Source organism: Ptiloglossa arizonensis, chromosome 13 (genome assembly GCF_051014685.1).
Source record: "Ptiloglossa arizonensis isolate GNS036 chromosome 13, iyPtiAriz1_principal, whole genome shotgun sequence".
Lineage (NCBI taxonomy): Eukaryota > Metazoa > Arthropoda > Insecta > Hymenoptera > Colletidae > Ptiloglossa > Ptiloglossa arizonensis.
This window is the reverse complement of record NC_135060.1, coordinates 3,234,258-3,261,625: the sequence shown is the minus strand read 5'-3', so window position 1 is coordinate 3,261,625 and position 27,368 is coordinate 3,234,258. Positions and strand designations below refer to the sequence as shown.

The window sequence follows — 27,368 nt, the reverse complement described above, 5'->3', positions numbered from 1 at the left end:
TCGCGCGATACGGTAAACAAATAGACCGACGGGGCTGCGTTTTCAAACGTGGGAAAGAAGTCTACCGCTGAAAATGGATCTAGAAGAGCCGCGTTTACTTCGTGTTTGTTTTACCGGACAATCGAGCTGCACAATTTCCATACACGTGACCCAATTCTCCAACGAGCAACGACGGGTATTATCAGCTTATAATAAGATAACACTGGAAGAAGTTATTCGACGCAGAACGATTTAAAGGCGAGGAAGTATTAACCCTTTGGACTCGAGAGATCCTCAATCGTCAACGTGTACTATTTTCGATCCGGGGAAACTTCGCGATTTGGAATTGAAACATCACGTTCTCGTAGAGCGTAAACACGTGTACCCAAAGTGTACAAAAATGTTCCATTATAGATGAAATTTACAAGTTGAAGAATTTCCTCGAGATTTCTGGTAGCAAAGAAGGGTTAAGGTGTGACGCGCGACACGGGGTCCCGTTTAGCGAGGTAATCGTTGATCGCGTGGCGGTTCGATCGCGAAGACCGTAATCTTCTTCACTTTCGTTCTCTTCGTCCACGAGACGGAGACAAAGCGGAGCGAAACGAGCCGAGAGAAAGAATACGCTCGACGTGTCGAGGTTAACTTCCCCGAGAGGAGCGTTTCGAGCCGGTACTTCGAATTCGACGTTTCAGTCCCGCGGATCGAGTTACGCGGTTTCGCGATCCCATTAGCCACCTTTTTATCGTATTAACGCCGACTCGTGCCGCTGGATCGAGCAATCGTTCATTGTGGAGCGAAGCCTTAATGGAACTCGTGTGCACGGGTAATCGTTCCGTAACACGGTACTTTGAGGAAACGGTACAAAATCCAACTGTACCGCGAGCACTTCGAGAACAGTCCCGATCCAGCCTCGACGTTCAAAGCTGAACAACGATATCGTTCGAGTAAATGCATCGGTGCTGACACTCGTTCGATCGGGTGAAATTTTGATTCGCTCGCGGTGAAATATTTCGTATCGCGATAAAAAATTTCATTTTTCTTCGACGCACAATAAAAGCGCGAAAAGTTATTTACCTCGCGTTCCTCGAAACTCGTGCATCGTACCGCGACTAGTCGATTAATATTCACGATTCGCGTCAGGGACTTGAACGATAACGAACGCTGTACCATTGCGAACAAAACTTGACAACGTTTCTCCAAAGTACTCGCAAGGAACGAATTCTTGTACTTGTGAACTTTTAAATAACGTTACCCTTATCTTTGGTGATACTGTGAAATAAAAAGTACACCGTAGTATTGTTGAATATTGCTACTTTTCGCGCTACAATTACAGCTGCGGAACAAATTGTCAAACACGTCCTTAAGTATCGAAACCTCTGTGTACCTTTGCACCTTTGCTCGCGTAAAATTAGAAAGCTCGTGAAATCGAACGTCCTGTGTTTCTTAAACAAATTCGCAACCATGACCCTAAATCCACCCCCGATCCCTAAATCCACGCGAACTGCGTTACGTTACGATCTCGATCCCTGACATTTAAACTTTCTCGGTCGGAAAAAGTGCATATCGTACGTGTATCGATGGAACACGGTCCCGTAGGTACGGTGTAACTTGAACGCGACGCAATACGAAATCACCGTGTCGGAATGGATCGTACAACACGGTTTCGATGTAACACGGTACGAACCGAACGTGTTACAGGAGGGTTACCGGTAACCGTCGTCCAATCGTCGTCCACCTTGACGAAAGTCGACGGTCGTCGGTGGTTGTATCCACGGCACGATATCACCCGTGGCCCGGGACGAATAAATCCGCGATCCGGTAGCGGTGAACGAAAGCCAATTGCTTCAAGGAAAATCTCATTCTGGACGCTCTTTCGGCGCGGTGCATTGCATTTCGTTGCATAAACTTCGCATACATTGTCGTGCACCGTTCTGAAACGCGCTGACCTTCTATTGTTTGCCGACAAATCGCCGCTCGCCGTGGTTTCACTTCTTGCTACCTTTTGCACCGGTTTACCGATTCGAGGACAGAGAGAAAAGTGAGAGAGCGGGGAGGGAGAGGAGCCAGGTGAGAGAACGAGAGAACGAGAGAGAGAGAGAGAGAGAGAGTATTCGTGCTCATCTTGCGAAGTCGGCACGAATCTTGCCGTTGCACGGCTGCATCGATGCATCTTGACCTTTTTCTTGGCCCTTTCAAATGTCATTAAACCGGGGGCCGGCACGATCTCGTTAGAAAAGGCCTTGAGTGGAAACTCCGTTGCTTCATCGAGCAGTCTCCTCTCCGGGGGAAATTAAAAACCGTACGAGCAACGATTGCTCGTTAAACGTCGCTGTACGACTTTCAATCGGCGGATGGGAAATGGACAATTATTTCTGCCTCTTGATTCCGGTAATACCGGGCTCGGGAGTCCCCGACTCGCCTAACTCGATCGCACGGAATTACACGGCAAGTCGTTTGTCCTACGAAAATTTCTTTCGAAGACAAATATCACGGTATCGAGCGTACACGGTACACGGTGATTGGCTTCTCGTCGTCGAATCTTCCAAATGGGAAATTTTGTCCTTGCAATTCGAAATATCGAACACGAGGGTATACACACACGAGAGAGAAACGTGCAATTGACGATAATTATCGAGGTAAAGAAAATCCGGTTACGCGCTTCTACCCGTAGACGCATCGTCGAACGCGTTGCGGGTGCGTGTGTGCATTTAGGTATTAAATAATGTTTCCTTCTGTTTTTTTGCGATTTTTGTTTCGTTGAAAAGTACGCACGGATCTGTTTCGTTTGACTCAACTTTTCAAATTATCGATTATACATCGGACGTGTTCCAGGGAGAGGGAAAAATCGTTCAACTTTTAAAACAATTTATCGCACACCGAGTGTACTCTCGGGAGAAAGAAAAATGATTTAACGTTCGAAAGTATCGATCGCCTGGTAAATGCATTCTGGGAAGAAAGAAAAATCGTTCAACTTTTCAACTTGGAGAAAGAAGGAAAAATCGAATCGTATCGAGCCCAGACTTTGAAATCGATCCTTTCGACAACGATTATTCCACACCGAATTTGTACGATCAACTTTAAAAGGAACAAACCGCAAGAACTCTTCTGAAAATAATTTCCAGAATGTAACCGATGCTTTTCGTAGCGGTTCGTTCTTCGAGCTTGGCGTCACTCGACTACTTTCTTCGAGGGAATCTAAAAAATGAAGTTTATCGCGTGCCGGTAACGACAGTTGGAGACATACGAGAACGTATCATTACGGTATGTAATACTATAACTGCAGAAACACTTCAACCCGGTGTGTCGCTCTCGCTCGTTAACCGATTACGTATTTACACCGAGCGCAACGAACGAGATTTCGAGCATCGTCCACGTTAGAAATTATTGCGATCGTACACGACCGATATGACTTTCGATCCCGTGCACGCGCACTCGAATACCGCGGGAAAATCTCGAGACACTGCGTTCGAAAAATTCAAGGTGATCTCGATATCGATAAAATATCTAAATAGTTTTTTCATCGAGAAAACGATTCGTTTCTTTGAAATTTACGATGTTGAAAATTCAACCGTACTGAAATCTACTCCGCAACCGGTCAGTCGATAAAATATTTTTATTTTCGTTCTTGAAACAATTGTAGAAATTATTCTCTCAAATTTTAACTTACGTATGCAATTTCTCAAACATTATCGGGCATCATTTTAAACGCGAACATTACCGTAACAAACGCGAAACAATTGGACAAGCTCGATTTGGCCAACGATCGATCTCCCGTCGATCGTTACCGATAGGAATATCGAAAGAAAATTCCCCCCGTTGGGAAAAAAAAATGATTGGAATTCAAAGAGATCGTATCGCGACGTATCCATTGTTTTGCGCAAACGCAGGGTTGCAGACCGATAAATTAGATTCCGAAATGAGTCGTAAAACGAAGCTGCGGTTTACGAGCTTCGTCGAAGCGGGACGCGCTGCACTTTGGTGCAGGTTTACAAATACGCGGATCAATTCCAGGTTTATCGTCCGACAGCGGCGATTGGTCGACTCTCGGCGTTGCATCTACACGTAAAATGCAGTTCCACGTACGCGGACGGCGCACGGCCGATACTGCACACGCGTCCCACACGCGTGCATACATTATGCATAAATACACGTCGCGTGGACGCGTGTGCGTGTACATAATGCACGTACGTACACGGATTCTATATTCTGGCTGTGTATCACCATAATAATTCAGTCTCGAACGTCGCTCTCTCCACAGTGACCGCAACCTGCAGCGCCGACGAAATACGAGCAAATCGACTGTCGCGGCTATTTTCTGCCTAGTTACGTAAATTAATACTAGAAACGATACCGAAATTATCGTTCGATTCGGGCACCGGGCACAGGATCCGTGCGATCGCGAATCGCGCGACGATTCCGCCAACGATTCGCGGAAACGACCGACGTACATTTTTCATCGAACGTTCGCGATTTTCTACTCGGATTCTTCTCGAATAAATCTCGATCGAAGCTCGATCCAGAATTTCACGTTTCTCGGATACATATCCGTGAATTTTAACTCGAGTGCATCCTTCCTGCAACGCGTGCATCGGTGCTACGATGCACTCGTACGTTGTACGTTCTTTTCGATACGAGACACCGTCGGTGATTTTTTTATTATCATTCGGAGATCGCTAACGATGTATCTATGTATACGTAGCATTTTGATAAGTCTTATAGGATAAAAAAATAATTAAAAATAATTAAAGTGGACACCGATAACCGTTAAGTTACGATACAGTTCGGTGTATTTGCGCCGGGAAAACTCGGCAGGCACAATTACGGTAATGCAATTTCCACCGATGCGTGCAGAAAAGTTCGATAGCGATGTTGCAGTTATTAATGATTGCGATGAATTGAGAAGTTTCAACTTGACAAATGCACGCCACGATTTCAATCTGCGGTGGACGTTACGTTGGACGGATCGAATGGTTTAAACGTCGAAGATAGATTTTAACGATAAGTTTTATCCGTCAAATGTACGTTCGTTTATAATTCTAATTTATTCGCGGTATGTATTTGCAGAATACGGCTATCACATGGATATCAATCGAATAGGATATGGACTCTGGAACGCGTCATTAATCTCCTTATGGAAATTTCAAGTAATATATTTACGACGTCGATCGAGCCGCTATAATCATCTTTCTCGCGAATATGACTCGCTTCGAAATCAACGATACTGAAAATAGACGGTACGTCTTCGTTTCGCGGCGTATTATCCGTTAAATATAGAAACTGTTCAATAATTAACAAGAAGACGCGATAGAAACTGAGCAATGGATTTACGAAATTTCACTGATCGACCAAATCCCCAAAAAACGATCCAAATTGATCGTTCTCGCGTTTATCGCGCTTTAAAAATCATCGAAGTCGCAGGTTCGTTCGGCAGGTGGAATCGTTAACGATCCTTTTCCCACGATTTCGGAAACGATGACTTCGACGGGGCTGAAAATCGACTCGGGGACCATGATTTTCGCTGACGGTCGAGACAACGAGCGGAAATAACGATCAGAGGGAGGGAGGGACTCTTCGGTGGCGAAAACGAGCAAGAAACGATAATAGCCGGAAGAAATTGGTTCTACGGAGTTTTTCGAAGAAGAGCGAGGTATTCCTAATGGCTCCGAAATAGCTGATTAGTCGTAAGTATCGGAAATCCCTACCCGAACACGCGAAACCCTTCAGGGGAAGATCGAAAGCGTCTTTCTCGAATCGACGTTTCTTAAACTTTCGAAATTTTCGTTACACTTGGAGTAAACCTCTACTTTCCGTCTACTTTATCATAGATTCTCTTTCTGCGAGGAAAAACAACACGTTCTCGTTACCACGAACGAAACTATCTTCCAACCGTCGAAAAACGCCAAAGATCGCTCGTTCTCGTGAAAGGAAAGCCCCCAATTCGCTAGTTTTTCGCGGTTCGCGCTAGTTCCGCTCCGAAGGTGGAAACAGGGACCGTTGGAAATTTATTCGCGGAGGGGTCGGCCGGTAATTGCGATCACAGACCGTAGATTACGAATTCGCTCGTACGAGAATTTCGCACTAGCGAGGACGCGACGGTGTTACACATGTACGAACGCGGATACGCGGCGCGAAGGGGGCTGGCCGGCTGGCTCGTATCCACGATGGAAAACGCTGATCGCAGCTACAGCGGCACGCAAAGTGAGCCGACAAAGGCCTCTTATCGCGGTTAATTTATATTTCAAAAGGTTACCGGTGCCATCGAAAGAACGCAAGAAACTCTCGATGCTATTCGCGAATAAATTCTCCCGCCCGAAAGATTTATCAATGTTCCCGCCAATTTCGAGGACGAGCGCGGTAATTCCGCGTGCGCGACTCCTCCAGGCTCGGTTACGATTTTTCCGTACACTCTTCTTCTTTTTCTTCTTTTTATTCTTCTTCTTTTCTCTTTCGTCGTCCGTTCGATCGGGTTAAGAGTACAGGCAGAAAATCGGACCGATTAACACCGGGAATGGCGCGTCAACGATGAACCGTTCGTCATCTGGAAGACCGGTTCCCTTGGATGAGTCACTCCGAGCTATTCTATAAAATTCCGCTAACAATGCGTTCGTCGACTGGCCTCTCTTGCTATTTACTCGATAGAGATTTCCTTCCTTTCTTCGCCACTTTCGACCCAGCGAATCGACCACGATTTTATTCGAACCGCGCCTTTCGAGAAGACGCGTTGGATCTCCGCTGTCTTCCATGGAACGGTTCTTTGAATTCTTCGACGCCGTGTTTCGTTCGCGATAATTGTTCGAACAGTCGAACTCGCGGCGGTTGTACGGTTATCCGGAGCCGAGGAAAGGATTCAGCTTCGAACAGCGGACTTCGTTTCGCTCGCGGTTCACTCGGGGGATACCGGCTGAATTGATTTCGTACGGCGATGCAGTTTTAACGATGCAGCGTCCAGTTACAGCGCTTGCACTTGCGAACGTGAACGGATAAACAAGTACAGGGAGTTATCGTTTCGCGATATCAACGGATAACGCGGCACCGGAGACCATCTGTAATTATGGCACGTTGCGCGTTGAGTCGGTCAGTCAGCGATCGCGTATTTATTAGATTGTTAGGAAAGTGATTTCGTTTTCCAAAATAGGGAATGTATAATTTAAGCAAATGTTTCTACGCTCTGAAAAAATTGTTTCATTTTTTTTAAGAAGAAAAAAAAACGAAACGACTTCCCGAACAACTACCGATTTGGTAAGTGCATCGATCGGAGTAAGAAAAATGGTGAAAATAACAGCGAGAGGTAAATACGGAGAATCCGGTAATTAAAATGTAATGCGAGAACGACATTACGTATCACGTCTAATTAAACTACTTTCGTTGCACCATTAATTACATCCCTCGTTAGTTTGAAAATTATTCCTTAAATCGAAACAACGCGACTGTACCTCGGCACCGGAATAATCACGAAACGAATTAACGCATTCGAAGCAATATTTATCGCTATTCGCGATGGAATATCGAACACGAGTATCTAAATACGCGATAAAATTATCTCGATAATTGTTAATTTCGAATCGCGTTATCTTGAAAATTCCTGTATCTATTCTTTCCAGTGGATGAATATATAATAGGTAAACTGTTAGTGTGTAAAGTATTGTTTACGTATACGTGACCATTTTCACACTTTCTCTGGAATAGATTTATTTATCGAAAATTTGTTCTTTTTTCTTCGTAGGAAAATGGAAACTATTTACTAGGATAATTATATTTACAGTTACTACGATTTCCATAAACGTGAAAGCTCGTTGATCTCGTAGGACGATGTTCGAATAGGCGAAACGATCATTTTCGAAGCATCCCTAATCGCATCGGTTCTAATCATCGGCCGAAAAGATTGATGACCCTCGCTTCTGTTCTCTCGGAAGAGGCCACTTTTAGAAGAGGACAGTTTCAGCGTATAGATTTCTCGTTGCATATTGTTCAATTTCTCACTCAGGATATCATGCATCATCTTTGAACTTAAAAATTATCTCTTCGATCTTCCAGGATTTCCGTGCAATGCGTCTTGCACAATCTTCGCGAATCGTCATAAATCATGTCGACGGATTGCGTGGGTGGCTAAGAAATACGCTTGTCTCTCGATGCATAGCTACATTTTACAAGATTTTTGCGTACGGCCACAATTCATATAATAATGACGCGGACAAGTAAAAGTGTTTTACCGTAAATCAAATCAAACGTGCCCGAATACCACCGCGGAAAAGCGAAGAAGCCACCCGCGACACGAAAAACGTTGTTGAAAATTTCACGTTTCGTCGAGACTCCAAATTTCAATTTCTTCTAGAATATTAGAATTTCATCTGTCTTTTTTGGAAAACGATATCGTACACGATTCGTAGATTACAACAAATTCGTAGAGTTCGTAAACAACGATTTCCGTTCCGTAGCGCGAAGAATTGTTAATCCAGAGAAACTGGGAATACGTTGCAGAGATTAGTCGATTTTTACAGAGTTTTCGATGAATCGGTGTGCAAGTGTACACGTTTGGTCGACGTTCGATAATTTTAACGCGATTCGATGCAAAATTGTAATTTTACCGTGCCGACGCAATGTAACGAGAGAGAGTACAACAAGGGTAAACTTGATTATTGTGCATACGTAACCTGGCATAGCATGTATCGAACGCGTAAAAGTGCCTCTCGAAAGTGTACAGGGTGGCCAAAGAGTCTGGTTAATCCGAAAGACTTACCTAAAACAGAAATAGAAATTGTACACGATTAGTAATTTGTTCGTATTACATTTCGCTGAACAATTCGAACGGTTTCTTATATTTTGAACGCAAACAGCCATTCCGTGAATAATTCTTTTCGCGTTGTAGCAGAATGTATTTTAAGGTCGAGTTGAAATTTTGCATTTATAATTCGCTTAGAAAGTCTTTTGTACCGGCGTGCAAACAGCGAACAGAATTCCTGGCAATATTTGATGCAGACACGAAACGAGTCCATTGCGTAAAAAATGCAATAAATTGCGCAACTACCGACCGATATAAACATCTCGCGGTGTACGCTTTTGAAAAAAAAATGAATAAACGAATAATCGCGATCTTTCTGCCTGTTCGACTCTTCCGAGCGAATTATACGAGCGAATTCGTTGATTCGTTTTTAAAATTATTTCGGTAACGTTCTCGGCAAGAGTTTCGACTCTCTTTGATAGAAAAAGGTCTGAAATAATTGTACGATTTAATATAAGGAATAAAAAACATTTAAAAGATACTCTACACGAATTATAACTCCAAGTGGATCGTATCGCAGAGTTTGCTATCGGTCTGGAACAAAATTTACAGGACTAAATACTTTCATGATACTTCGCCTCAATTTTCATCGATAAAAGATACGCCAACAATTGACGCGACAACGGTAATAATTTAGCAACGAGATTGAACGGTAGAAATGTTTAATTCTTTTTTCGACAAATTATTTCTTTTCGCACGAAGAACAATTCAAGTTGATATTAATCCGCAGAGTCGTACGATCTTAGGTACAAGTTTTTGTACCGTGATCGTTGAAGAATATAATCGTGAATTATTTATTCGTAATTTATTTTTAATTACGCACTTTGAATACCGCACCGTGGAGATATCCACTTCCACGTTTGCGATATTTAAATTTCAAGTAATCGAATAGCCAACGTACGTGCACGTGCCGGTATTCTATAGAGCCCTCTCTATTTAGCGATATTTATTTTCTATAAATGAAACACCAACGATATCTTTCCGTGCGGTATAGATAACGAAAGGAACCGTCAATTCGGAGGGAGGCAACACACGCCTTTTCGTTATTTCTCGTAATCGCCTGGACTTGGCCACCGTCCAATATCGGGACCCTGGTTTCCCGAGAATCGAAAATAATCGTGCGTCTTCCGCCTCCGCATTTTTCTCGCCGCGAACCCACCGCTAATAAATGCTCCGATCGATACGAAACCCGAGAGAAATTAATTTAATCAAGTTGGCGATTTCGAATTATCCTTATCGTCTTCTACGTCGTCTTCGTCCGCTGAAACGATACAATTTACAAGAAACGTAATGGGAAAAGTGCTCCAATAACGTCTAGCGGGTAATTTAGCAAATTATTACAGTTGTTAATGGATCGACGAACCGGTTCGCTACAACTCATTATTTAATTATTTTAAACAACTTCGAGAAACGGGTACGAAACGAGAAATTAAGGAGAAATGAAGCTAGAATTTTAAAACGTCTTGTGGCTAAACAAATGAACTTTTTGAACGAATAAAAGAATAGGACCACGGACCGGACGACAAATTAAAATCTGAATACTGTACATTGCGTAACTGTGTACAGCTTCGTCGAGTGAAATGTTGAGCAGTTCGTTTTTGAGACTCAAACTCGGTCTTCGCGTACTTATTTAACCTCAGGAAGTGTAATAAAGAGACAGCTCGATGAACCTTCGAACAACTATATTTTTTCAAATAAATTTCGTACCAAGTACGATCGAAACGCACCGCTTCGCATTTGCTTGTACCCCAAGAAACCCAGCGACACGAGTTTATTACGAAGTTTGAAATGAAACCGAACCGGTTAATTTTGAAAGATATCGCGAACAATTAAATAAATGAAAACCCTGTCCTTAAAGGTACGCGAGGGGCCTGTACCAATTAATAAAAGAAAGGTTCGCCGCGACTGGAAAAAATCTCCGTGGCTCGAGTTGGGAAGTAATTACAGTAATTGCTTGAAAAATATCCGGCTGCCAAACCTTGAAACTGGTGTATCGCTACCCCCTCTCCGATTCTCGGAACTGTTAGAGCGAATACCCCTTCGCCTACGTGCGGTCGGCGATCGACAGGCGAAAGGGATGAAAACACGCACGCAGGATGAGTCATCCATTAACCCTTTAACAGCCCATTAAAAATGACAAAGTACGGTCTACGAAATATTCCTTTCTTTTTACATTCGGGGCCGTACTACGGCATCGGGTCGCTCTAGTGGTCCTGTGTACGTGACTCTGTAAAATTCTAACCCGCTCTAAGTTTACATAAATATCTATAGTCGAACTCGTAACTTTTTTACACTTGGAAATGCGACAGGTTGTTCGACGAGTCGTTCGATGAAACCTGCTGGAGAAAATTCAACAATTTGGAGCAGGTGCAAAGAAATTTTATACAAAAAAAAAATACACTTGTACTTTTAAACCTCGGATTGTAAATAGAGAAACAACGCGTTGCTTTTTCTAAATTCTTTCAACGAAACGATTCAGAACGTTCAACGATCATCGCGAAATCGGAGACGAAGCGTTCGAAGAACTTCGAACGCGTGAAATCGCGTATTTTCCCGGAAATGTGCATTTCGTGCAAGGTCGTATCGTAAATCGATCCTGTTATTAGTTTACACGACGTTTGTACAACGACGAACGAACAAACGTGTAAAAATCGAGGGAACGTTCCCGCGAAGCCAATCACCGCAAAACCTGGGCCAACCGAGTAACCCGGATCGTTGCAATGTCCCCTCGTGAGACATGCAACGCTACGAACGAATGCATTATCCGACGATACGAAATGCAGCGGACGGGGTAACGGTAAGAAACTGATCGATCGGGTTTTGTTGTTACGCGATTGTTGCGTCGACGTGGCCGCGCTCGAGCGTTTTCACGCATGGTATACACGACGTATAATTTTGCATCGTATTGCGTAACGAGCGAGGCGCAAAAATACACGGACTATATCGATCGATGTGTAACCGATGAATCTAATAATGGCCCCGATTATTCAAGATCGACGTCTACGCGGCGTGCGATCGCGAATCAACAGCTGGGAAGGTATTTTCCCTGGTGGTTGCGATGCAAAGGTAGGCGTGAGCGTGGGCCCGTGCCTATCCACCATTTAAATATTTAAACTCCGCTTAAACGTCAGCGAAGCCGCGCTGCCATTATTCGCTCGAGTAATAATTCCCGTCGGCAGGTAAACTCGCTTGGGAAAATCAACCGACTGTGAATCATCCTCCCACTAACGGGCCAGAACGGCTGTAAAAATTCTGTCCAGCTTTTTTTCGTGCCTCGCTGACAGACAACTTTCGATCGGAGGGTGAAAATAACGATGCAGAAGCTGTTCAACGTGCCGACCGCTCGGGACCGATCCCACCGATGAAAATATTAGTCCTTTAACGACCACTTTCAGCGGGAAATTATCGCGTCGCGAGTATTTCTTTCGTCGGGTAGAATTACGTGCATTATCGACTACTTGGAAATAATAAAATTCTTTTTTATGGAACGTATCGAACGACGAATTGCATTTGGAAACTGTAGCGTGAATATTTATCGTTCGATACGTTTGATAAAAATGAATTTTATCGATTTCAAGGGGTTGATGGTGTACGTAATTAACTCGGTGAAAGAAATATTTGCAATAGGATTGTCTAGGAAATCGAAGACGCGAGTACGTTCCTTTGGGAAATAAAAGTGTCCGATGCGTACGTAGAATTTCAAAAACGATCTCTCGATACCGGCAGAGGAAACTAATGAACAGAGAAACACGACATCGAAGAAAATAAATGTTGTTTTTACCAGACACGTGATCGAATATTTTTAAACGGCCGTGTACGATGACACTAGAAAATGCGACCAGCCACGTATAGTACTTTTTCGCGAAAACATAACAAATTGATACGGGAAAATATCGCACGGTTTCGTCTGACCGTATTTTTCTGTAAACGTACTTTCGAGTCGCAATTGCAATTTTTGCATCGCCGAATAAATTTTCTCGTTACCAAAATGTCGCGTTGCATTTCCGAATAATCGGTTCGGTGATTTTTCTACAATTAATCGTCAATTGGACGGAGTTGTACGCGGTTTATTTATTGGTTATAATTTCGTGGGAAAATTGTCGATTTAATCGAGACGAACGAACAAACCATTTTAGCGTAGCAATGAACAGAGTGTCTGTGAAAATGTGTCGAACATTGGAGAATGGTTCGAGTAATTAAAAAATGATAATATCAACCTCTCGTTGGAAGAACAAAAAAAAATCCATCGAATTCAATATAGAGGATTTGAAAGAATCGAGTGCAAAATGCACATCAACGTACATTAGCATGCGTCGTTTGCGTATAGCAGAAAAAGTGAATAAAGAATAACAAGGTTAAGTCGCTATTGTGCCTTTGAATGTTAAAAATTCCTAGAATAAATGGACAAATGACGAGAAAATATACGTGTATATGTATACATTACAATACTGTGCGCATCGATAGTTTCGTGGATGAAAAAAGTGATTTTCTGAATAACACTCGAGTCGTGGCTCCAAATTACATTCAATTCTTGATAAATAATCCTCAATGGCGTGCCTTTGCATCTAATCGTTCGATGTTGGAACTAATTCTCGCAATGGGAACCCTATTACTAGAATTTGTAATTTTGCCAATAGCTTACGTGACAGCTCGGAGTTCTCTGAATCAATCACCTCCTTGACACGTACCGTCCTTTAAGCTATTTTAAATGACTAATTTTACTCGTGTATCTTATCGTCTCTCTTTCAATATTTTATTGCATTTAATATCGTTACCGTCGCTTCCGATACACGACCTTGATATTATAATAGTAACGCTGTACAAATACATAACAAACTTCGAGCAACTCCACGATTGGCACACTGTATAAATATTGTATCGAGTTCCTTGTATCTACGAGATATTAATACTTTGCGTTAAAATAACCAGTCGAATCGAACGAAATTCCACGTTTTTCGGTGTCGCGGGTCTACGGAGTATCGCTTTGAAAGAATCCGTTTCGTTACGATATGTATTCCATTTGGAAAAATTATTATTTTTCTGGCTCGTAAAGGACAAATGACAATTCCGGTGCAAAAGTGTGCTCGCGTTGTTTCATTCGAAAGAAAAGAAACGCTGAGAAATGTTCTCGTGGAGTCGTTTTTCGTTAAATTCGTCCAGTTTCGGGCGAGCAGCGACTTCGTGGCTAGAAGCTTTGTTAGTCATTGGAAAACAGATTTTAAGCGGTTCAAGGATCAACCGGAAACGAGATAATCGAAATTGCACGCGAGCCAAGAAACCGAGCCGAGACGGCCGACTTTGCGTAGAAAGCAAAATGCATTCAGAGTCGATTCTACGGTGGGCTTAAGCCACTTGCCAAAGTCCCCACCATTGTGGAAACTTCATTCATGGTTCGCGCGGAAACGTATGCAGGTGCGCGTTTATTAGGTCGCCGCGCGTCGACGTAACGTACAAAAATATCAGCTGCCGGTAATACGGTACCGTTCATGACTATTCGTGCAATACTCCGCGTTGGGAAATACAGGATCAACGTTACCGAACTGTCTCTACACCGAACGCGTTGCATTCGTTTGCAGCTAATTGGTTTTTGAAACGAGGAACACGGAAAACGATTCAAACGAATAAAAATGTGAGAACGATTGAAAAAGTTCTTACTCGTTGGAACGAGTAACCCACAAGTGTCTTTCGATTTTGAAAATATTATTCGAAGAATAATTATACGCACACAAATTACGAAATCGATCGAAAATACTGTATTCTACTCGAGGTAGGACACGTGCGTACGTAACGTGACAAAGGATGATTTTTAAAAGGGAAAAATAAATGACGGTACATTGTTGGTTCTTCGTAGATGCCAGGAGTACACTGCTACTTTTTCGTAGATATTGTAATACGCGTGTACAGTATGTGTATAGAGTATGTGCGCGCAAAACTCGCCAATACAAAGCGTTTCCAAGTCTATTTTATTTTTAACGCGCGACAGTGTATTAATAATCGGAAAAAAGCATTGTAATAAAATTTGATGAAAAAGTGGTGTGCGTTACAAGTATGCAAGGTTTGTTCATTTTATTCGTTCGATTATTGATTAAAAGGTTTCGCGATATGTAGGAAATGCTGGCTTAAAATATGATTGCAGTTTTAAAATTACAAGTGGATGATACTTAACAAACGATCCGTATTGAATAATACACACTGTTCGAATGTTTGAAATTTTAATCCACTCGGTTAAAACGATCGAAACAAAGTGTAAGATATTTGAAACAACAACGACAATATTAAATACGTTTCGATTCGAAAAAGTTCTTCCCACTGTCTCGAAATGTTTTCTCTAATTAGCAAGAAAATTACTCGTTTCTCGGTGTCTCCCTTCGAATACATTTTCCATTCTTATCATCGATCTCGAGTAAGATTATCGCGGAGCCCGAGCCCCCGAATAACAATCGTTGTAAAACCTCTGCGTTAAAGTTACAAAATATGTCCCGTTACGAGAAAAAAGAAAAGAAAAGGAAAACGCTAGCAGAGGGTGAGTGGGATCCACGAAGAAGAATATCGATAACCGGTGAAAGTTTTACCGTTGCTCCGTCAGATAAGACTATCTCGGGCGCAAAATCGGTATTCATTGAACTTCCGTCCCCCAAAAGCGCGCCATTAACGAAGCTTCGAAAAAAATTAATGGATAGAACGAACGGACGGGCGCAGCGCGCGTGCTACGGCTGCGAGAGCATTTTCTTCGCGTGAAACTGCACGAACGGCAACCTCTCAGTCGGAAGGAATACTCGACTATTTTAACCGTGAAATAACTCAGTCGAGGGTTCAGCCAGGAGGGTCGTGAGGCGAGTGGAGAGAGAGAAAAAGAGAGAAAGAAAGAACGAGAGAGAACGAGAGAGAGAGAAAGAGAGAAAGAGAGAGAGAGAGGACCAGGGGAGAGGGAGGGAGCGAGAGCGTGGCATGATATGTGGGTCCTAAAGATAGAGCACCCGAAACAACCATAAACCTTTTTATTCCACTCGCCTCGTCCGACGTTTCTCCGCGCCCGCTCTCATCCACTCCACCGCTCGGACGTGTGGTGTTACCTTTTTTTTTCTCGCGAAAAATAGACGATTTTTCCGGAGATTACGCTCTCGCTGAGAGTACCCTTGGTTGCATTATGCTTTAATTCGCTGGATTCCGTCATTTCCCAGCTCGTCGTGAGCTGCGTTCACTATTCGACGATACTTCGACTCGGTGGAATTGTACGATAGGACTAATACGTTTACCATAGCGGTACCGATATTACCATACATTACCGATCTTTCGCGCTGTTTTGGGATACGTGAAATTGAATAATTGTTTCTTTGGAGGAACTTCAGAATGGGATATAAAAGAATATTTTATCGAAGAGGAGCTACTTTTTCGAAAACGGTAGATACGAAAAAGGAAACAGTGTTTTTGATTATATATTGAAAAGTTCGTTAAGGCTCTTTGCCTTTTAAGGTACCACCGATGCGCATATCGATGACCAAGCAATTCGAATATATTTCAATTGAACGTAATATGAAATTTGTTTGAAAATATCCACTGATTGAAATAATGATCCGGTGCATCCAGTCGTTACATATTTCTTCGTAACGTTTTCGATCTCGTGGGCCCCAATTTGGTAAAATGTATTTTACAAATTGACGAGCATCCGTGCTATTACGTACAATAATAGAGCGTGTCATCGGAAAGATACTTATTTGCTATTTATGTATCATTTTATAAAATAAGAAGTACCGGGTAGGTAATGTGATTATAAAAATACTTTTGGTGAATTTAAATCGTTCGATTAAACACCTGTAGAGAAATAGATGGAATAATGTTCCGTGTCGCAATTTTTTCAATCAGATACACGTTGTTCTGCGTTGTAAATTCTTTCCGTGTTTTTGATACCGATCGCACTTACTATTTAATCGCACGTATGTTTATTAATTCGTGGAGAATATTTTACCGAAGAGAACCTACTTTCTCGAAAACGTTACGAATATGAATAAATGCTCGGTAGATACGAAAAAAAAAAACAGTATTTTCGATTATGTATTCAAAAGTTCGTTAAGACTCCTTGCCTTTTAAGGTACCACCGATGTGCATATTGATGACCGAGCAATTCGATACCTAAAAATAATCAAGTATCGTTGCGATGCCCGAAGAAATGGCAAATATTAGAAAATATATTTTCGACCGTACGAAATATTTAATACAAATAATTGACGCGTGTACTATAAACTTTGAACGATGTTTGCGACAATTTTCGTAAAAAAGAAAATTATTATTTATAGAAACTATTAACGTCCTCGTGCAAAGCCACCGATACAGCCTCATCGTATATCGTACTGTATTTCTTCGGTCGGATATCTATTCCATTGTGAATCTAACGAAGAAAAAAAAATAATAAAATCTAATCTGTATGAACTAAGCAGTGCAAACAAGCGGATACAACTCGGAGAAATTAAAAAAATCTAATCGGTTAAAGTAAATACTTAATTCAATTGTATCTGTTTGCGATTGCGTTTTCACACCGATTAGGTTTTGTTTCTTATTTCTGTTACACTGACAATGGTATCGATGTCTGCTCGATATTATACCAAGCATATCCGTGCTATGTAATAATTATACTTATAGATGGGTCACCAGAGTTTCGGGATTTGCAACAAGCGATGCCAATCATCGACTTCTTCCCATGGTTCTTACCACTTTCGTTTCCACATAGATGTATATAAAAATTAAATTCTCCACAAAGGTCGAAAAGTCTATACACCTGGTGCTGTTAACTTGCGTATTTAAAATAACGTTAACCACAGTCGAAAGGTTAATGTAAAATAATACTTCATTATCTAAATAGTATGGACAAAGAATTAATCAAAGAACTCGACGACGTATTAAATTCTCCACAAAGGTCGAAAAGTCTATACACCTGGTGTTTTCAACTTGCACGTTTAAAATAATGTTAACCATAGTAGAAAGGTTAATGTAAAATAATACTTCATTATCAAAATAGTATGGACAAAGAATTAATCAAAGAACTCGACGACGTATTAAATTCTCCACAAAGATCGAAAAGTCTATACACCTGGTGTTTTCAACTTGCACGTTTAAAATAACGTTAACCACAGTAGAAAGGTTAATGTAAAATAATACTCGATTATCTAAATAGTACGGATAAAGAATTAGTCGGAACTCGACGACATATTGAACCGAGCTCAACGACATTATCGTCCACACTCGACGATATATTTTTGTCAAATACCATTACGGTTGTATTTAATTGCCCCTTATTATACGTAGATACTTCCGACCGAACGAGAACGATAAAGAGTGGCTCGTTAAGGACACGCACTCGATACGAAAGAATCGTTGAGCACCGATTTTACTTTTCCGCGAAACTAACGATTTTACTAATTGCTCTACGGTAATAGAAACGGAAATAGAAAAATATGGTACTCGATTAGACGGCTAGACGCATCGATCCCATTACTTGGTTCTGTTATTCGGAGAGGGGGATTTTAATTAACATTTGTTTGTAATTAAAGGAGAATACCGGCCACCTATCGAATATTGAATTTTCCCCGGTTTCATCGTTCATTGATCGAATTAGGACAATCGTCGGGTAAAGTGTTTCCGGAGAATAACAAAATAAATTCCCTTTGATGTTCGAAGCGATCGGTTTCGCTTCAAATCCTTAAACGAGGAGTAATAAACTATTTTCGGGTCGATTGAAAAGTAATACCTCTATCTCCGTATCTTTCGTTTCAACGAGAATAACGAAACGTTAATTTTGAAAGTACGATCGTGAAAAATTAATAATCGTTCGAACGAGTCTTAATTTTGAAAGTACGATCGTGAAAAATTAATAAGTCTGTACATGAACTATTTTCGAAACAAACATTTTACTTTACACTTCGTAGCGTATCTTTCACCGATTTAGAAACACTAATTTGGAAGCTTGTGACAAAAAATAAGATTATAAAAATCTTTGAAAATATTTTCGACCACTTTCGATCGGTACAATTTAAACTCCAGATCTTAATTATCAAAGTTACGTAGCACGATAAACGACGAAAGCTACCGAAGTAAAGAATTTGAAGAGAATTGAATTTATCGCTTATTTTACGTTACGTCGTTCTCGTTATAATATATACGATTTACAAAATATATAAAATTTAGGCAACCCTCGTAATCACCGTTACAAATGTTATCGTCTCTCGTATCTCGAAAAGGCAGAAATCGTTTATGTCCATTTTTCTTGCTCTCGGTATTTTACTAAGCTTAATGTATTTCGCATGAATCAGCTGATTCTTAATCGGATGATTTACGAGGTTGTCGTTCTATATATAGTAGACGTGACAGTTAGAATCTCAATCTTCAAGATTCTATCGAAATAGTTGTCTATTCTCTGACTCTCCTTTAGAGGGGGTGAAAGTTTCACTCGTAGAAAAAGTCTGTGCTGACGAACAGAAACATTTAGATCGACTTTTCTTTAACTTTACGGTACACTTTACACTGTTTCACATTATCCGAGCGGAGAACCGATAAGAACGATTTCAATGTAATTTTATAATATCGACAAGTAATCGTTTATAAATTACAAGAGCAAGAAAACGATTTAAGAAAAGAATTGTTCACTGTTTATTTTCTCACAAATCGGACAAGGTATCTTTGTAGAAAAAATACGCCAATGTAACATTATACCTCGAAACTCTAATTCACGATAATGCAAGACCGCATATCGCAATACGTGCTCTTAGCAAATTCTAATAATTACATTAAACGTTTCTTCGTGAAAAAAGAAAAACCACCGATCGAGTAATAAGTTTCTAGAAATATTTCGAACTTAACGTAGTCAAAATTGTTGAAGTGCGATAATTTAATCTAATCGAGAAACATTAATCAGAATCTCTACATTAACCCTAACGATAGTAAATCGTGTGCCAGGAATTATAAACGTACGGTCGAAATTCTAGAGAAATTCAACGTATCGCTTATTTTTCGTTACATATCTCTACATTGATACTAATATGAAAATTAACAGAGACAAATATATCGCAATGCTTTCCGGTGACAAAAATACGATTGAAATTTTCAATGAATAAAATTCCATCAAGTCGTGCCTTTATTGGAGCAACTGGAGAAAAAATTTCTCGCAAAAAAATTATTTAAAATATTTATATAAAATACTAGAGACGACTATCACTGTCGTCGACGAATTTTATTTACTACTTGAAACGCTGTCAAGGTTCGATACGTGACTTTTGGTAAAAAAACATTTGAAAATTTGTCTCCGTGAGAATATTTTTCTATTTCACAGATCGAATGGTAAAAAATCCAGAGCACTTCGTGATCAGTGACACGTATCGTCGTGAATGTCCAGTTTCGATGAAAATCGAACCGGAAACATTCCCTCCCACGGTTATCCTTCAACTTCCAATCGTCCGTCCGGCTCTATTGGCGACATTATTATGAAATATAATGGTTGGTCTACCATTTGAGTGACGTCACGCAGGTGCGGCCACGTTAGGCTGCGCGTCAGCAAACGTTAACGAGCGACGAGCGTTTCTCGGTAAGCTGTGTCGTTAAGAAAACAAGACGATTAACCTTTTCGAGAGCGTGGTGGTCGAACGAGCGAAACGAAAAAGGAGGGAAATGGTACTCGCCTCGTTGACCTGTAATTAAACGACGTCGGTATTGCGACCGAACGTTTCACCGGTATCGTTCGACGAATAATCTCGTTAAAGAAGCGTGTTTCCATTCGAAGAAATTTGACGACGGCTGTGAGGCGATCCTGGAACGGTATTGCAACGCGATGAGCAAAATAATTAAAATATCGCCTAGGTAAACGACTTTTGCTCCGGTTTGTCGCGTAGCATTCACCGGGAAACTTTGAACAAATTCAAACACTTGATTTGTATCGATAAAGAGGCGACATCGTTCGATGAAACATATTTTCTAACAATGAAACTCTCGATTTTCCAGCATCGATCGTTTTGCATCCAGAGACAACGAATGAAATCGATACACGACGATCCGTATGATTATATTTTAATTCAAATTCTATTACAGTTTTTATTCACCTCAGCTCTGTATTCTTGGATAAAATAACGTAAACGCGAACAATATGAATGGGAAAAAAATATGAATAAGAAACGATTTGCGATTTAAGAGTCTCGTATCTTTTGGTTGTTAAATAGTAGCTTTGTTTGTATATCTACCTACGTGAAATTACACTTTTCTTTTTGCTTGTAAGAGTACAAACTTCTCCGTTATCGTACATTCTTGCTCATTTTATCTACTTTCCACTCTACGAATTATTTCCTCGGTGTACTGTCAGTTTCGCGCTAAATCGTGACGATCGGAGTTATTTTTCTACCGTTATAAAAGAAGGTTTCAATGGTGGAAAGGAATATTCTCGAAAGAAGTGCACCGTTCGGATAATGGAACATCAGAACAGGAGAATGTTTGGATAATGGAGTATTCGGTTAACGGAAGTTCCTCTGTACATTGTTATTGGCTAGAGCACCGTGCGACCGGATCTTTTTCTCTTCGATCGTATCGACAACTCGACGATCTGAACTTTTAGAGCTTCCCACTCGCGATTACGGACTTTGTCGTTGTAAATATTGCGATGCAATTGCAAATATTGATACGGCGAAACGCGGCGAGTATTTGAACGAAAGTGGATAACCTAGTTCGATAAATCGGGGATGCGCTGCTCGAAGTAATTGCAGGGTCAACTCTAAAAGTGATTTTACTTTAACAAGTTCGATATTAACAATCTTACTAGGACCTACGAAGACTAGCAGAACCTAGGATCGTTTGTTCATGTAAATTCTTCGTAGACGAGATAATAGATCATCGTTGTTGTGAGTTTGCAATCGCCATAATTGAACCGCAATAAATTGAATTTAATGGTTTTTTTTTTTGCTCTATTAACGTTTCGATCCCTTACGCGTCCTCGTTAGTAAAATTACATATATATTTAATTTTATACACCATCGTTTTATATATTTTCATTTTTAGTTTATTAAAAACACTTATCACATCGATTGTTTCGCGATTCGTTCCAAAAACAAACAAAACTAACATCGAAAATGCTAATTCGATCTTGGGAAGATCTATCGCACGAATTTCTAAAAATAACTTCCACGGAAAGATTTTCATTAATGGAACGTTAAATGCCGTTAGAAGAGAGCTTCGTTAAATCGGAGGCGAATTCTCTATTAGGCGGGGATTTTGAATAATCTCCTATAGTATTACCGTGAATGGCCGATTAACGTTCGTGTTTACCATAGAAACGATCCATCAGGAGATAAAATGGCAAGCTCAACGCAGCCGGTTAGACAGTAGGAGAACGACATTCTCGCCGATCCTTTTTTTCTTTCGCTTTTACGTTCGAAATCGAAGGACAGACAGAAGGAGAAACGACAGAAGCGAACCTGGACAAAAATCAGAGCTGTCCGAGTATTCGACACGTACGCCTGGCTAGAAATTCAAGAAATGTAAACCTCGATTTGTCGAACAACATACTCGGTGGTCGTTCGAGTAGCTCGAAAATAACCGAGATACTCGAATCGATTTAACCTGCTCGTAGAATTCTATTTACAGGGTAACGCCATTTATTTCCAAGTGGACACTTCGATCTACTCGAATTTCTTCGAACTGCTCCACACTTTTCGAGCTACTCGAATTTCCTCGAACCATTACACTTTCGATTCTTTCCTACCGGTTCAATGTTTCTCGAACTCTATTTATTTTCATACGTTTGCGTTTCGGTCCAGTATCGAGCACAATCATCTTCGACTAAAACGGATAAAATTACACCCATCGAGAATTATATACCAACGAAAGATCACCGAGCGATACGAACGAAGAAATAACCGTCGTTATTCGAATACGCGAAACAAGAAATTTTCCACGGCTCCAATTTATTCCAATTTTAGACGTTCGAGTCAAATAAAGCCCGAGCCGTATTTTCCGAGTACTCGGTCCGCTCAAACGAAAATGTTCGTCATTGGCGGGAAGCTGAGAGAGAAGAAACGCAAACTGGCAAGTGACACGCGCCCGTAGAGTCATTATTCCATCAACGGGTGCTCCGTCGTCATGCGGGGACACTCGCGAACCGGGCGCACACGTGTTTACGCGTCATTACGCGCATGTGCACGCAGATGACGCGAAACGAAAGTGGCTTCCCGCCTTTCGGGCGAGAAACAACCGCGAAGGAACGCGCGGCGTCGAAAGCGATTAAACTTGCGGGACTGAACGAGCGCGCGACGAATTCGAGAAATAAAGTAAACAGTGCCAGACCAACAGGATACGCGTCTCTACCTCCTCCTCGAAACTTCTAGCTCTTCGAGTACGCGAATACGCGTCGTTGCGAACCTGCAACTATTTCGAGAGCTTAAAATCTTCCGATGGAAGGAATGGGACGATGGTTCGTTCCGTGACAAATTGGTATTTATTTTTAAGTAATATTTCGAACGTAACTGAAATTCGAGTACGCGTGGATTTCAACGATATTCGAAAATAATGTCGAAGGATTTTCGCAACGGTACTGACCCTTTTTCGATCAATCGTAACCACTGGCAATCGCGCGGGAATAAATTTGTAAGTGATTAGAGGGAAGTTTTATAAATATTTTTGCAGATGTTTGAAAGACAAATAGGAGTTTTTAGTAACAGGGACGAATTGAAGTACGCAAAGAAATGAAAACGTTGAATAGAAAAAATTCCCAAAGTATTCGAATATTCGAGGAGTGGAACGCTATTCGAATTACCGATAAAACGCGGTAATGATCGAGTAGAGAAAAAATCGCACGGTCCGAGTTCGTCCCGTCGGAAGAAAATACTCTTCGGAGTGATTCGTAGCGGACGGTTTCCGAGAAAAAACGAAGAGAAGGTTCTAGCCGGCAGATTTTCGGACGCGTTGGAGAAAACCTGGGCAGTCGGTTAGGGCTCCTTACGCAGCTTACACGCAAGAAAGTGCACCACGGCGCATCTCGCATCTGTCGTAGATCACCCTCCCCCGCACCTCTGGGCTCTCGGAGCCCACCTCCGCGTATCGTTTCTTTCGAGGGAGCTCCTCCCCCGGAGGTGGAACAGGTACGACGGGGAGCAAGCAGACTGCCGCCGCTCGGAGCTCGGAAGTCACCGACTCACCGTGCCGTGTGTCCACCGTACTGTACACGTAGGCTAAAAACGCAGATTAACGGAAAGGAGGAGGAGAATGCCGGTACGAGGTATCTCCGCGCACGAGGAACCGCTCGACTGCCCGACCTCGACGACTCCCGGTGTCAATTTCTCGTTACGTTCCTCCCCGTTTTCAACGTTACGCGACGAAACCCATCGTCGTCGCTCGTCCCCTCGCGTCTCACCGGTTTCGCTTTGACGAAAGATGAAAGAACTCACGGTAATTGACTCTCGCGATCAGAATCCCGACGTTCGATACGATCGAAGGTACCTAATTAACGACGACGCTCGTCCTCGAGTGTAACTACGTCCGGCCGTAACGCGCGTAAATACATCGTGCATCTGGACGCGCGACGTTTAAACTCGACGCGCGCCGATTCAGTTCGTACCGTACTCGTTTACGATACTCGTGAACCGAGACGATGATGCCCTTCGAGCGTCCAATCGAACCACTCCAGTCGAGACAAATGAGCAGTATATTCAAATGTTCGAGGAGTACAACCATATTCGAATTATTGCTGAAACGTTGGAATATTCGAGTGGAGAAAATTATCAATGTATTTAAATATTCGAGTGATCCAACTCTATTCGAATTATCGATAAAACGTTGAAGTTTAGAGTCGAGAAAAATGCAGGAAATATTCAAATATTCGAGTAGAGAAAATTCCCAAAGTATTTAAATATTCGAGTGATCCAACACTATTCGAATTATCGTTAAAACGTTGAAATATTCGAGTAGAAAAAATTCGGCTCCCGTTTTTACGCAGTCGTACAACGGTGTAACGTTTACACCGAGCGTATCGAGTTTACGAAGACTCGGAGGACGCGGAAAAGGTACACCGGTACGCGAACAATTAAAATACAACGCGTGCCCTTGACAATTTCCTCAAAGACACGTTCAAACGGATACGGTGGAGTGCGTGGTTACTTGCGAAAGATCATCGAGAAGAAATAAAATAAAATAATGGTAGGAATCGTGATCGGTACGGGCGTATATTATACCCGTATAATAACGTGTAACGTTTCGACCTTGGTTTCGCGTTTTCCTCGAACCATCGATCTATAACAAGAGAAGAAACATTTTCTCGATGCAAAGATTTACTACATTCTGACATAGAAACTGATTATTTGTATTACCATTTGTTCACCGATAGCACGCACAAGAACGTCTTTGATCACGGAAGATACTAACGATAATATTTTACCCCAATTTTTCCCTTATTCAACTCCATTCGGTAAACCGTGTAGATCTACACGATAAGAGACCACGAGCGAACCTAACCTCTGTATTTAAAATACATCAACACCCACGTTGCGAAATCGTTCGAAATCCGTGTGTCGCGTATTTCGATTCGATGCTTCTTCGGACGTATCGCATCGACCGAAGCATCATCGTTCTCATCGAGTATTCGTTAGCAACGGAACACGGTCCGTGTAAATGAGAACTCGGCTATCCCGAAGCCAGCCATCGTCGGAGCTATCGAAGCCTCCGTAGAAGGTGCAATTTAGGAATTAATTCGAGCAGCGGGAATCGTTTCAGGGCCGCACTTCCGATAACTCTTCTAATTTCTTGTTCGTCCTTTGAAAGGCTAGCGGGAATAGATTCTCGGAGGCTGGGAGAAGACGAGAGAAAGGGACGATGGAAAGATCGAACGAGAAGGGAGACGAGACGGTCCCTCTTTCTTTCTCCGTATCCTCCTCGTCCCTCCTGATTTCGCTCGAGCCGCCTTCCTTTGTTCCCACGCCTCTCCTCCAGACCCTTCCTCTTCTCGTTCTCCCTTCGTCTTCCTCTTCTTCTTCCACTTCTTCTTCTTCCTCCGCTACTTCTTCTTTTTCTTCTTCTTCTTCTTCTTCTCCTTCTTCCGCTGTTGCTCCCGCCCGATCTGCCCCGTCGTTCTTTCGTGATTCACCGTTACACACAAAGGGAAGCTCGGACCTCGGCTATAAGCGGATGGAGGGAGGGAAGATGATAAAAAAAAAGAAAAAAAACGAAAAGGAAAGGAGAAAACCACCTCGGTGGTTTCGAGACGAGACGACGACGGGCTGCAGGTTGGTTCTTTCGAACCGGAGGATGCAGCGTGAAAGTCCCAGGTAAAAATGAGCAATTCTCCGCGAGCGGAGGCGAGCGGAGGTGAGCGTTTCTACGCAACTTAGCGAGGAGAAAATTCTACGGAATCGTGGTTTTCTTCCTCGTACGCCGCTACGCGGACGACACGGTGAAAACCGGTAACGGGGAAAACCGGCTGCACGTTGCAGAAAACGCCCACGAATATTGAAAATGTAACGGGACCCTGGCAAAGGCAAATATCCCGGGATTATTTTCAACCACTTCTCGAGGATCTGTTCCCGAGCTTCCGGATACTTAGCCGAACCTCTTCAAAAGCTGTTTTCAGGGAATTACGTTGTACTTTCAACGTAGACGGAAAAACTCGAACCGTATAAACCCGACGATTAAGCTTCTTCGATGAAGAGTGTAAGATACGTCGTTAGTTTCTTTCGAACGCGTCTCCTGACCGGTGAAATACTTTTTGGTTGTTTTTTTTAAGTCGTTTTTTTTTTGGTAAAAATGAAACACGATTTTCTTCAGAGTGTATGAACATTTTATTAAATTATATATGCTCCATTTTGGAAAACGAAATTACTTTACGAATAATAGAATAATGACACGACGTTACGTGATCGTTCTCCACGTTTACAGTTGTTTCTATTGGGACATTTTTTCTATAAAAAAAATGTGTTTACAATCGAAAAATTAAAAACACAAATGGAATCTTAAAACAGTTAATCGACCACGGTATGTTCAATTGTTTCGCAAACACCGACTCCAAGATATACTGGATAATAAAGTCGATAATATTTCACTGTCGCGAAGGAAACAGTTATCCGGGAAATCATCGACAAGTGTTCCGGTCATCAGCGCAGGTTTCTGCGAAAACAAGTTTTCGTTCGCCAATGTGTTAATTTGCATAAGCTTCTATGTCCCCGAAACCCGTGTAACGATATTCGCGTCGAACGACAGTATATTTAGAAAGCCTAGTCTTCCTCACCTAAAGTTTCCATCGAGTCTGACTAAAAATTTACAATTCGTTTCGAACGTGCTCGTCAAGGTACCTTGAAAGTTCGATTTTTCGCAAATCCGTGCATCGTTTCCATTGTTCTCGCGAGTATCGTTTAAATTGGCTCGAACCGAGGACGATAAGGACGAGAATGGAAAATATAGTTCCTCGAGTCGTTTCGTTTTTTTTTTTATTAAAAATGAAACAATTTTTTCAGAGCGTGTAAAGATTTTATTAAATTATACATTCTCCGTTTTGGAGAACGAAATCGCTTGCCGAACAACTGAATAATTTTTCTTCCAATGGGTTTTTTCTTGCGAGAACTCGCGAGAAACGTGAAATTAAAGGCAACGTTCGATT

General features: G+C 41.7%; 1 protein-coding gene across 6 annotated transcripts in view; it reads right to left on the bottom strand.

The window, feature by feature from the left end:
• Window positions 1-27,368, bottom strand: part of Scalloped (TEA domain transcription factor 1 homolog scalloped) — a 240,967-nt gene that overhangs the window by 175,982 nt on the left and 37,617 nt on the right. Inside the window, exon 1 of one of the 6 annotated variants that reach the window (XM_076325396.1) lies at window positions 8,631-8,689. The exons of the other annotated variants lie outside the window; for them this stretch is intronic. Within the exon in view, the coding sequence (XP_076181511.1) occupies window positions 8,631-8,637 (7 nt within the window). The 5' untranslated portion in view covers window positions 8,638-8,689. Of the gene's footprint in view, window positions 1-8,630; window positions 8,690-27,368 lie in introns of those variants that run through there. 6 annotated transcript variants of the gene reach the window in all.